General features: G+C 37.3%; 1 protein-coding gene across 2 annotated transcripts in view; it reads left to right on the plus strand.

Annotated features, from left to right (window-relative positions):
- CNTNAP4 (contactin associated protein family member 4) overlaps positions 1 to 12,098 on the plus strand; it is a 263,864-nt gene that overhangs the window by 205,950 nt on the left and 45,816 nt on the right. For both annotated transcript variants that reach the window (XM_001501663.5, XM_023637349.2), the window contains exon 17: positions 411 to 629. In XM_001501663.5, coding sequence (XP_001501713.2) covers positions 411 to 629 — 219 coding nt within the window. The remainder of the gene's footprint in view (positions 1 to 410; positions 630 to 12,098) is intronic.

The following is a 12,098-nucleotide window of genomic DNA, read 5'->3' on the forward strand; positions in this document are numbered from 1 at the left end:
CAGCCGTATGATTTTGATGTGCTCTTAGACTGCTGTTGGTATCTTAATATCAAATGTATATTGCATGCTTTTAAAATGATAGAAACTTTGAATCACTGTAAAAATTACTTTTATGTAAAATACCAGATGCTGTTTCGTTTTCTTGCCCTGGCTAAATAGCTTTGCTCTTCAACAATATGAAAAATAACTTAGAGGATGAATTTCTTAAAATCTGTTTTTTCCAAATATATTTTACCTTCTCATTTCATGTCCTGTTCTTTACTGATGTCATTGGTTCCTTCCACAAGATTCAAACCATTGTTTTCATGTTCAGTGATTGCTATGTTACGGTGCCGTTCCTAAGTATATCGAAGACTCAGCTCTCCGCCACGTGGACTAACTTGACCAGTCTTCATGTCTAATATTTCCAGCTCCAACAGTGGTGACTTTTTCATTTGATGTGGGGAACGGACCTTTTGAAATCTCCGTGCAGTCCCCCACTCGCTTCAACGACAACCAGTGGCACCATGTTAGGGTTGAAAGGAACATGAAAGAGGCATCCATTCGAGTGGATCAGCTCTCACCGAAGACGCAACCAGCTCCAGCTGATGGGCATGTCCTTCTACAGCTCAACAGTCAACTCTTTGTGGGTAAGTTCTGTTTTTTAGGCAGTTTGTCATTTGATTGTATGATGTAAGTGCAGAGATGGGCCAAAATAAAATAATACCAACCAAAAAGAATAACGATAATAATAACAACAAAGCACCATTTATTGAGAACCTATGTTCCAGGCTGTGCCAAGTGTTTTATTTCTTCCTCGTAACCAACCTGTGTAATGGGTATTGTCCCCGTTTTACAGATGAGGTAACTGAAGATCAAGGGGTTGAAATGACTTGTCTTCAGAAATTCATCTAGTAAATAATATTCAGATTTGTGTTTGAGTAATTTCTAAACCTGCATTCTTAATGTTACAGATTATGTGATTTGTTCTAGTTTTGTTTTTTGTTTCACATTGATGTTTTAGTAAGATACCGGAGATGTTTATTTCTATTCCCAGGGGAGTTGAGGAACTCTCCTGGTATTTCCCCCTGATGCCAACCAGGGACCCCTGTCAAAAACAAGCCAATAGCAGAAAATAGAAAAATAAAATCAAAGTGTGTAAAACCCATGGCTTGACCAGTTTCTTCTTCTGCTAGTGTCTCTCATCTTGCTCATTATTTTGAATATCTTCTAATCACCTACATCATATTTATAACCAAATGTTGTTTCTGTTTTTCCTAAATACATCAACTTGCTATTTGTAGACTCGATGGTGGAATCTTTCTGGATGTGTTTGTTTTATTTTGCATCTTTGCTAATTAGTTTACAGAACTTATGGACCATGGAGTTCAAGGAGTTATCTCTTACTTGATCACTTTTCATAGAGTTTAATGTAAATAAGGGCACAGCAACACTATAAAGCAGAATAAATGATAAATTATAAGAAATTATATTTCAAGCATTTTTAAGAGTCGTGTTTTAGAATAAAATTCATCACATCTCCATTATATCTTCTATTGCTTAACAATCTTGTTGTATTAACTCTCACTGCAAAGGGTGAAACATTCGTAACATATTTGACTAAGACATATTTGAGACTTCTAATGAATCTGTGTATTCATTATTTCTATCATTTATTCTTTCTTTCACTCAATAAATATTCAACGAACAGCTTCTATGAGAAAAGCACTGTAATAGATAATCTAATCATGATCTCGTGGCCACGGACTTATTTAAGCATATGGAAATAATAAGGAATACATGAGAAGAAACACATAACTTCTCTTTTAATAACATGCTTGGAGTCCAGTCAAGAAATTGACGTAGATATTTCTTGAATTATCAAAAATGAGAGGTGGCCACAGCAAAAGGTATGGCAATTTAAAATCTGTCAGTATCTGGGAAATAGCTTACTATTTTTGGAAATTGAGAAGGCTGAAACAGTCCTCGAATTCTTCAGTGAGATGTGCTGCAGTTTGCCTGTACCTCACCTTTCATTCTTGGGATGAATTTTAACTTCATAGAAATGGACCCACTTTATATTGTATCTGATAGGAATCTTTAATTTGATTTCAGGTAATTGTAACAGATAGAAGTACTGCTATGACAGCAGAAAACTGTGTTAGAGGAGACTTGAGTCTTTTGCCATTAATCGTGTGTTATAATTTTAATGAGGATCTAAGAGATTTCATCTTTATGGAGGCAATTGGTTAGGCTGTTGACATCCCCGTATGTGTTAAATTCAAGGATGACCGTGTTACTTGAAAGTTTTAAAAATGAAATCCTTATTCTGTTTAAGTCAAAGTCATTGAAAATTAAAAAGAAAAGGCAGAAAGAAAGATCTTTGAAAAAAAGTTTCGTCTACTGTTAATAAAAATCTATTTATACTGTTCCCTCCTTCCTTCTCGCAGGTAACTGAGAAAACTGAAATGGTTAACGTGATGATATTAAAAGAAAGACTCATGTTCAAAATAAGTCTTACAGCCTTAGGTAGACGCAGCTGTCAAGAGGACATATAATCTTGTTTTTATCTTTACCTCTACCACAAGAGTGGATCTCTCTCTTAGGATAGCGCCCCAACCAAGTTAAAAAATATTTACAAGACAAAAATATTAATTTACCCATTTACAACATTACTACCAAACAAATCAGACTTTTAAAAAATTTCTAGATGAAAATACTTTTTCCTTTCAGGAAGACTCAATGGAAGTTAAATTCTAATGAAAACGATTACACTGAATTGGTGCAAAGTGGGTGAAAGTCTAGTAAAAAATCAGTAATAATTAGAGCTAATTTACTGTAGTACTTACTAAGACCAAAAAGTAGTTCTCTGCCTTCCTGAGAGTATATTCTGGTGGAAGATAAAAGAAGTAGCCAATAAAAGAGTAAAAACTAAGATGAACTAAAACTATATATATGTATATACACAGATACACGTGCAGGCACATATATGTATATAACTTGTGTATATGTGTATCACTAATAATAAATACCATAAAGTACAAAGCAGAGTAAGGAGTCAGGCAATGACTGGGTTGGAGGGCTTCTGTTTCGAGTGTGATGGTCAGGGGAGTCCTCTCTGAGGACCTTCCATCTGAACAGAGGCCGGATGAAGCAGAAGAGGGAAAATCTGAAGGAAGAGAATTCCAGGCTCAAAATAGTGGGAATGAGCTCTAGGTGGTCAAGGAGAAGTTCCGTGTGGCCAGAAGAGAGAATCATTGTGAGGGAAAAGGTGGTGTCAAAAACAGTCGAGTTATATACTGGGTCTTGTATGGCCGTGGCAATGAACTTGGATTCTGCTCTAAGGGATCACAGGAGTGGCGTGATCTAATTTACATTTTCCACGTTTCTCTTGCTGCTGTGAGGAATGTGGATAGAGGGAGAGGGTAGATGCAGCTATGGCAGTAATCCTTATGACAGATAATAGAGGCGTGGACTAAAGTGGAGATCGTGGAAAATAAGAGTTGGGGCATATTTTAAATGTAGATGCACACAAGTTGCTAATGAAGTGGTCAATGCTGTTAGCGATGTATGACTTACCCAGGTTAATATTCTTGAGGGCGAGGCGCTTCTCTATAGGTCTCTGGGTTCCTCACATCATTTCTTAGTTTTTATTCTCCCCAGAAGTTAGCTTTTCTTGTTTTCTTCCCTTATCCTAATTTGTAGCATGACTAAAACTGTTCCCTGGCCCCACAATCTGGATCATATACTACAAAACATACTCTTGCCAGGCTACAGAAGACCCATGGTCATTCTTTACACCCCAGAGAAGATATCTTCCTCCTTCTTCTCCTTCAGTGAAATTCTAACCGCCCCATAATCACACTGTCACCAGGAAACCAAGCCTCTTTGTTCCTATGTTCTGTACCAGCACATGTCAGATGTAGACTGTTTCCCCACATATAAATACCTTCAAATATGTTAGAGTTCATCTGTTCTCAGAGCCAATGACCCCATGGGTAACTAGGAATCTCTGCTTTAATCCAATAGAATTGATTTTCTGGTTAAAATTTTAAAGGGTGGTTTCATTACCCTTATTTACAAGTTCAAGAATTGATTTGTAGTTCATCCGTCCATCTTAGAAATAATTATGGCTAATCAATATTTCAAGTGTGTATAACGACTATCATTTGTATTTGGGTATCAGGACAGATGAATGAGATAAATGTAATTGCAAAAAGTAAGTCTGTAGTTTTCAGCAGAACTTTTTCCTCTTAGAAAAATGTTTAAATCCAGATACTGGTGATACTAATAATAATAATATTGTTTTAAATTACATGGCAACACAATTTTTGTAAATGCAGGACAAAATTGAAAGACTAAGTTACTGTTATTCACTCTAAGATTGATTGTTATTATCCTATCATTTAGTAACTTTTACCAAAAATGTACCTTCTCGTTTGTAAACAAATTTAGCAGAAAATGTAAAAACTATTGAGGGATATTTCAAATACCAAATAAAGTTATTTTATAATACTTCAAATATGAAACACTAGAAATTTTGATAATGTAGAAATATGTTTGAGATACCATCTTTAACACTTTTACCTACAAGTAAAAAGTTGTGGACATTTGAATATATGTTAACTTTTATTGAAATTATAGTCTCCATCTCACTATGCTACCATAGCCAGGCCTATGTTGATGATATTTATTGAGATTACAAGTTTTTGAGATTAAAGTTTTGGGCAGTCTTTCAGAAGTGACGACTGCAAGGGATAACATGAAAGAATCCAGTGTTTTTTCCCTGTTGCTTGCTTCACTCTCTCCACTAAAGACCACTCATAAAGTGTGTTCACATCTCTGAGGGAAACTCTGAGGCAAAACTAATGCTTTAACTTCTGAGCAAAATCAGGAAAAACAGATAGAAAGCACATTTAAAAATGTGATTCATAATGCCCCCAAGGTCCATCCATGGTGTCACAAATGGCAAGATATAATCTTTTTTATGGCCGAGTAGTATTCCATTGTATATATATCTCTATATCACAGCTTCTTTATCCTTTCATCCATTGGTGGGCACTTAGGTTGTTTCTAAGTCTTGGCTATTGTGCATAATGCTGCAGCGAACATAGGGGTGCATATATCTTTTCAAGTTTTTATATTCTTTAGATAAATACCCAGAAGTAGTACAGCTGGATCATACGGTAGTTTTATTCCTAATTTTTTGAGTAATCTGCATACTGTTTTCCATAATGCCTGCACCAATTTACATTCCCAACACCAGTGCAAAATGAATCAGATGGAGAAAGCCAAGTACTGTATGATTTCACTCATATGTAGAAGGTTAAAAAAACCAAACAACAACAACAAACACACACATAGACACAGAGAATAGATTGGTGGTTACCAGAGAGGAATGGGGGTGGGGGATGGGTGAAAGGGATAAAAGGGGACATGTGTATGGTGGTGGATTGCAATTAGACTTCAGGTGGTTAACACAGTGCAGTCTTCACAGAAATTGAAATATAATGATGTACACCTGAAATTTATATAATGCTGTAAACCAATCTTACCTCAATAAAATTATTTTTCATTTAAGAAATGTGATTCAACTGGGTAACAATTGTATATGGCAATTCAAATAGGAATATGAAAATGATAGTTTCAGAGATTCAACTGGTGTTAGCCTACACCAAAGATTTAGAAAACAATAGGATTTTAACAATCTCTGAAGTTCTAAATATTGGAACAATTTTCTTTGACTAATCTAAACTGTAAGATGTCACACAAAGTGAAGGAGTAATAAAATAATGAACAAAAATTCTTGTATGAATAAGTGAAAAAAGCTAACATTAATGTAATGTGATAGATTAGAAACAATGAGCACCAGTGCAGTGAACATCTCCTCTCCTTCCCCAGATAATCTCAGCTATCAGTGCTTTTCATCATAAAAATGATGATTCATGTTCTGTTTGTAGCCATATTTCTCCATTCCTTTCTTAATTATGGCACTGGGTCTTTACCGACCTTTTCACATTCTTTCACTTTCTTCTTTTTGTATGTGTGTGATTTATGATATACTTTAGTTAAATAGTCTCATTCGGAGATGCAATTCATTATCTTGAAAAATAAGTTTAGTAAAATGATGCTAATTGGTGTGTTAAACATTTGTCCTTGACCTTGTTAACGTTGAGGACTCAATGTCGGAAGTCACCGCTGTTATCAGACGCCCACAAACATTCTCCAACCGTGGAAACGACGGAGAGAAAAGAATCAATCATTTTTTTAAGCTGAAATGTGACAGTGGTCATTTTCTATTTTGGTTTGTAAACTCAGCATTTTTCTTAGAAGCTTCTTAAATTAGCCTTGAATTGATTTTCATTCAACCAGCTCTGCAATTTTTGTTTGCAGTCTAAATTCTCTTACTGGCAGGTTTTTAAATGGACAAAACCCATTTCAATACTTTGTGACTGGGACCTGAAGGAGAAGTAAGGACTTCTGAAATAGAAGTCATTTGCATTGCATTCGAATTGCATCAAATCTGTGAATATTTATTGAGTATCTAGAGCAAACAATTTCTAAATGCCATGCATAAAGGTTAACGTTGAACTCTAAGCCTATTGGAGCCCTGAGGACGTGGTTCTCAACCTTAGTTGCACATTGCACACCTGAGGATATTTTGGGAAATTGGCAGTACAGTACAAAGACACGTTTATTTACTGTGAGTGGGCATTTGTGTAGTTTCAAAGTTGGGATATTACAGATACATCCTTCTATTGGTCTATGGTGAACATATGCTTGTATTTCTGTTGGGTGTATACCTAGGAGTGGAATTACTGGGTCAGAGGATATGCATGTGTTAACATTAGGAGACACTGCCTAATCTCTCTTGACCATTTGGGTATCCTCCTTTGTAAAATGGCTGTTCCAATCTGTTGCCCATTTTCTACAGAGTTGTCTTCTTTAAAAAAAAGTAATAAATTTGTAACAATTCCTTATGTATTTTGGACGAGTCCTCGTGTGATAAATTTATTGCAAATATCTTTTCTCTCTCTGTGGATTATATTTTTATATTGTTAATAGTGACTTTTGATGAACAGAAGTTCTTATATTAACGTATTCTAGATTTTTTCTTTTTACTTTATTTTTGATAGGCTAAAACATAGTTACAGGAAAAGAATGTCAGACCGCTTCATGTTTGAATAATTTTTATTGCAGCCTAATTTTCTTTTGTACTAAATATGTTCCTCCAATACTAATGTGCAGTGCCATAAAAGTCACATTTCTCTTTAATGTTAATCATACCATTTATTTCAATTATGTTCTCCTCCCCTCCTCGAGATGTCTTTTTCATGATTAGCCTAAGAAGCTCCCAATGTACTTTTCCACATCCAGTGAGCAAATCTTAGTGACTGTGGATTGAAATCAGAATTCAAATGGCATCTCTTGAGACTGGACAATATGACTAATACCACTAACAGTTCATTTCTTTAAAATAGGCCTTAGTGTGGTCAAACCAGAGAGCTGCCTCAGCCTTGACACGGGAGAAGTTAAGTAGACCCACTTTTCTTTGCTGCTGCTCCCACCGGCACATGTTCTCACCACTGACTTTGGTTCAAGGAGAAGTGGCTGAATTTCCTGCCTATGCCACTGTCGCTTACACCAGCTGCGTCTTTCAACCATAATAATTCTTTGAACATGAGGGAGAGCCGGCTTCCTCTTCCCAGCCCTCCCAGCATTTGCTCCATGAGGAACATTCATGGCAAAGTGGTAGCTTGGCTTCCAGTCTCATAGCTCTCTACTGTAACTAATACAGTAGTCCCGCTTTATATGAGGTTTTGTTTTCTGAAGTTTCAGTTACCCATGGTCAACCACAGTTGAAAAATATTAAATGGAAAATTCCAAAAATAAGTAATCCTAAGTTTTAAATTGCACACCGGTCTGAGTAGCGTGATGAAATTTCATGCTGCCCTCCTCTGTCCCACCTGGGATGTGAATCATCCCTTTGTCTAATGTATCCACACTGTATACACCACCCACCCGTTAGTCACTTAGTTGCTGTCTCAGTTATCAGAATGACTGTCACGATATCATGGTGCTTCTGTTCAAGTTACCCTTATTTTACTTAATAACGACCCCAAAGCACAAAAATAGTGATGCTGGCAATCCGGATATGCTAAAGAGAAGCTGTAAAGTGCTTCCTTTAAGTGAAAAAGTGAAAGTTCTCAATAAGGAAGGAAAAAAAAAATCATATGCTGATGTTGTTAAGATCTACGGTAACTTTTGTTACAGTGCCTTGTCCTAATTGTTCTATTTCATTACTAGTTATTGTTGTTAATCTCTTCTGTGCCTAATTTATAAATTAAACTTTATCATAGGTATGTAGGTATAAGAAAAAACATGCTACACATAGGGTTTGGACCCATCCGTGGTTTCGGGCGTCCACTGGGGCTTTCGGAACGTGTGACCGTTGGATAAAGGAGGACTGCTGTACCCTCGTTTCTGCCAGTCCCTGTCTTGCCCGAGGATGCCTGAGTAGACCCAATGCATGATAGACAGAGGACCACTTTTTCCCTTCAGTCCCCTGACTTGGTCCTGGGCCCAGCCCAGCCCTATCACCATCCTGCCTCAAGCTGGTGTGTGGTCAGGGCCTTCGCTGCCTTTCCCTGCCACAGTGCCATGGTCAGGGAGAGACTATACTCTGCCAGATAAGCTTTCATAACTTTGAATTTTAAAGAGAAGTATGAGGATCTTGATTTCTTTCTTTCTCTAAGGCCCTTGGGCGAATTATACAGTTGTACCCAATTAATCCTCAATAATATTCCAGCACAGCACATAAATAATTTGCCATTAAAAAATTAAAGGTCTTCCTGCCACAAAAGTACTGGAAAATTGGCATAGGAAAAACCGAGCTCATACTCTGTGACAATAGCTTCTGTCACTTGGACTAACTTCCAGAGAGTAATGAACAGGATGAAAGGATTGGGCTCACTCAGTCTCTGCTCAGCATCTCACATTCTTATTTGTCTGCAATATCCCGACACTGTTATGTAAGTGAACAAATTCAGTTGTATTCCTTCCTATGGAAAGGTTAGGCATTCGTTTCGCAAGATACTCTGTTGGCAAAGTTCCGGAATTCATTATATCTGATATAGTATGGCAGGTAAATTGACAGAAAATTAATTGGAAGACAGTTCGAAACATAATAACTCGGCAGAAACATCCAGAATCAATTAATCAAACTGCACCTCACTTTAATTGGACATATTCTAACCCTGAAGAGTCATTGGAATCTTTAATTAAGCTTTCAAGCCCAATCCTATTTACATTAGCCATGTTTTTCAGAATAGTTACCTCTTTAAATAAAAAAGTCATTAACTTGAAACCTAATGGTAAAGTGAAAATCCTCAATACATGTATGATGCAAATGTTTATGTTTAACTAGACTTTTTTTTTATAATTTAAAAATGTAGTTTAAAACGATTTGATTAGGTAAACATTAACTTTTTAAAACTAGAGAATTAAGAAGTCCTGTTTACAAAGCCAAGTGTTGGCTTTCTTCTATGACAAATAGTATTTAAGCATGTATTTCCTACATATACACATTTTTTTCCCTATTCATATCCTGGCCTCTGGCCTTCTGCTCTACCTGGTATGTATTTCTACCATTAACACCATGTGATAATCGTGTGTTTCGTGTCCAAATCTCTTACTGGACCGTGAGCTCTTAGAGCAGATCAGTTACGTGTAACTCTGGTACCTCCAGTGTTAGATGCAGTGCCCGCCAAGATCTGCTAGATATAGCCTGCAGAACTGAAATGCCATTCAAACCAAAAATGATGTGAGAAGTGACCATATCTTGGTGTGGAGAAGAAAGGGACTTTCTTATAATAGGGCCAACTGTCGGTTCTAGCCCGCCTCTGCCTGTAACTAAATGCGGTCATTCTACTATTTCCTCAGCTGTGCCCATGGGCTAGTCCCTGGACTCCTCTATGCCTCTAGTTCCTCATCATCTGAAACAAAGGAAAGGAAAAAAAACCAAGAATAAACAAGTTGGAATACATGAAAATGGATTGTATTCTGTTGTTGGACTCCAAGTTATTTAGTTATTATGATGTCACTGGCAGACTGAGATAAACCCCTAAATCAGAGAGACTGTGGATATTTCAGAGTGACAAATGCATAACAGATCATGATTTAATGTTACGATGTGCTATAAACTATATACCATGATTTAAAGTATTCTAACGTGAAGTAAATGAAATACACTGGGAATACACCTCTAATCCAGACTTTACAGCACCATGCTCTCCTCCAAAGAGTTCCTGGGCCAAAGCTAAGACCAAGGCTGCAGGCTGCCTTACCCAGCAAAGAAAACTCCCGCAAGGATGCCGAAAGAAGCTTGGACAACGGCTTAACTCTGAGCCCTGGACATTCTTATTGAGTTGAATTAGCGGAGTAGAATAGAGAGGTGTGAAGCTAAGATGAGTGGCAGCTTTGATGTGGAAGGAAAAGAAGAGGAGTCCTGAGACACAGGGGAGAAGAGACACTTCAAGAATGGAAGGAGGCTGAGAAAATGTAGGAGGAATTAAATAAGATGATTGTCAGCTATGCTGAAACTCTGGGATGAAGTCGACTCCTTCTTCCCTGCCTTGCCCACATAAACTGGAATTGGACTATGTCTGGCTCCATACCGTACTGCATCTGGATTTATAAATAGAAAATATGACCCACATTCTTAAGACTTTGATATTCTTCATTGAAGAGGCACAAATTTTATAAACTGGAGCAATTTGAATACAGAAATTTAAATACAGTCATTTGACTAGAGACCATTATATCTATGAATCTGAATTCTAAATAGCTTTAGTGCCATGAGTCCAAAATTCTCAGGAATTGTTTTAGTTTCCTCTTCATGGTATTTCATTATTCAAAAATATAGAATTAACTTATTCAGAAATATCCATTGAGTTTTATCCTCATTCTCAGTCTCAGGGACCCAAACATCCCTGTGGGGCAAAAGGTGTTCCTCTCTTCAGCCTTTGACATACCAAGCCCCCATCTCTCTCTCCCACTGTATAATCCAGTTTAATTAATGAATGTGTTAATTATTTATTAATATCAAGTTGAGTATTAATAATTAATTATTAATGTTAGTTGCAAATTAGTTATTATTATAAACAATTGTTGCCTAGCTGTTTTATGTCAGATACTGTTACGTGTGCTGGAGATACAGCAGCCTTTATTGAATGTGTATTTGAGGGGCACTGATAACATACAAAGTAAATTGGTAAAACGTAAAGCCTGGTAGATGATGACAAAGACGCATTTACTTAGACCTATTTATTCTGGCCAAGTTTTGGCTCTGAAAGACAAAGAGAAACCTATTTAATCTCTGAGGATAAGGAGATCTTAGGTAATTAAGGCTGTATTAGGAGCTAGCTAAATGAAGTGGGAGAGGAGGGAGTGAACATGTTCGAGGACGAGAGAAACAGAGCAGGTTTAAGATGCCGGAGGTGAGGCAGTACCACCTTTTCAAAGATGAAGCTCCTTTTTAGAGACCCCATGAACTGCTTCTCGGTAGAATCGCCCAGATTACTTAGATTAGGCTACTATTTTCCACTTCAAGTTCTGAGCATTATTTTATGGTGAAATTCCTGGACACAGATTTATGTGAAAGTCCACCTGAAGCTTACATTCCTATTAGGACAGCGTTCATAAAATGTAGTGGGCAAGTGATTGTCTGAATGAGATTCACCTGTGAGGCTTCTTGAATTTTCTGATTCACAGCCCTGTATCTGGGTACAGAATCAGTATTTCTTGGAGCAAGCCCCTGAGTCTGTATTTTTTTTTTTTTTTTAGATTTTTTTCTTTTTTCCTTTTTCTCCCCAAAGCCCCCCGGTACATAGTTGTGTATTCTTTGTTGTGGGTTCTTCTAGTTGTGGCATGTGGGACGCTGCCTCAGCGTGGTCTGACGAGCAGTGCCATGTCCGCGCCCAGGGTTCGAACTAACGAAACACTGGGCCGCCTGCAGCGGAGCGCACGAACTTAACCACTCGGCCACGGGGCCAGCCCCCCTGAGTCTGTATTTTTAAGAAGCCTTCCATATGATACTCATAGTCCTTAAAAGTTTGAGA

Source organism: Equus caballus, chromosome 3, assembly GCF_041296265.1.
Source record: "Equus caballus isolate H_3958 breed thoroughbred chromosome 3, TB-T2T, whole genome shotgun sequence".
In the NCBI taxonomy this organism is placed as follows: Eukaryota; Metazoa; Chordata; class Mammalia; order Perissodactyla; family Equidae; genus Equus; species Equus caballus.